The following is a 1022-nucleotide window of genomic DNA, read 5'->3' as shown; positions in this document are numbered from 1 at the left end:
CACTTAGAAATCCCAAAAAACAAGAAAAAAGACATATTTTTAAAAAATCTACGTTTTCGAACTTAGTTCCTGCTTGCCAAGCAGCACTCAACTCAGACCCCCCTTTCCACCCACCTCGTCTCCCTAGGCTACGGCGTGTACATCAACTCCTCGACGGGCTCGGTGCTGGTGAACGACAACACGCAGGTGTCCGACAACCGCGGCGACGGCATCAAGTACAACTTCCACCGGCGGGAGCCCGACCGCTCGGCCTCCGAAACCTTCCAGGACTTCTGCTCGGGGGCGTCCAACCCCAACCAGGCCTACCCGATCGTCACCGTCTACAACCAGGACAGGTTCTCCCTCAACGACCTCACGTGCAGCAGGGTGAGTGCAGCGTCGGGGGGTAACCTTTCGTATTCTGGGGTTTGGAAAAGGATGATTGGATTTTTGGGTGCGAGATCGATACGTTTGGACTGTTTTTAATGTGATGTAGATAATTTGATCTTGGGATGTGAGATGGATAACGATTCAATTTTTAGGACATAAAATGGATAATCATTTCGTGTTTTCCTTTTTTATATGATAGATTTTATGCTTTATTTCAGAAATTTTACATCTCCAAAGCAGACTTCGTCTTCTCAGTCCACTTCACGTATATGCAGACGGACGAGGACGCGGCCGGCACCGTAGAAGTCAGGTAGGTCGATCTTGATTACGAAAATGTGGTTAGAAATACTGCTCCATGTTAGATTTCAACAAATTTATGTAAATAACTCGAACCGTAACAACTGTATCAACTTCCCCAGGGACCGTGACGAATGGGGCGACCTGCTCACCAAGTTCGAGATCAGGAACGCCACGTACCCGCCGTCCGTCGTGTCCCGCGGAAACAGGCTCTACATCAAAGTGTCCGCCAAGAGGATGAGGCAGAGCGTCGTCTTCATGGAGGTTGTTGCTAGTAAATGTACGTGTTTTTTTTCTCTCTCTCTTTTTATGACTTTGGAGTTTTTTATTCGATCAAGAAATATTTGTTTGGCACT

The 1022-nt window shown here is 47.5% G+C and overlaps 1 protein-coding gene across 1 annotated transcript in view; it reads left to right on the top strand.

Annotated features, from left to right (window-relative positions):
- The window catches only part of LOC119586365 (protein bark beetle-like), a gene marked incomplete in the record, with an annotated part of 82897 nt that overhangs the window by 58558 nt on the left and 23317 nt on the right, over window positions 1–1022 (top strand). The window contains 3 exon segments of the mRNA XM_037935077.1: window positions 128–366; window positions 588–679; window positions 789–946. Coding sequence (XP_037791005.1) covers window positions 128–366; window positions 588–679; window positions 789–946 — 489 coding nt within the window.

Source organism: Penaeus monodon, chromosome 21 (genome assembly GCF_015228065.2).
Source record: "Penaeus monodon isolate SGIC_2016 chromosome 21, NSTDA_Pmon_1, whole genome shotgun sequence".
Lineage (NCBI taxonomy): Eukaryota > Metazoa > Arthropoda > Malacostraca > Decapoda > Penaeidae > Penaeus > Penaeus monodon.
Note: the sequence above shows the minus strand (reverse complement) of the source record. Positions and strands in the feature narration are given on the sequence as shown.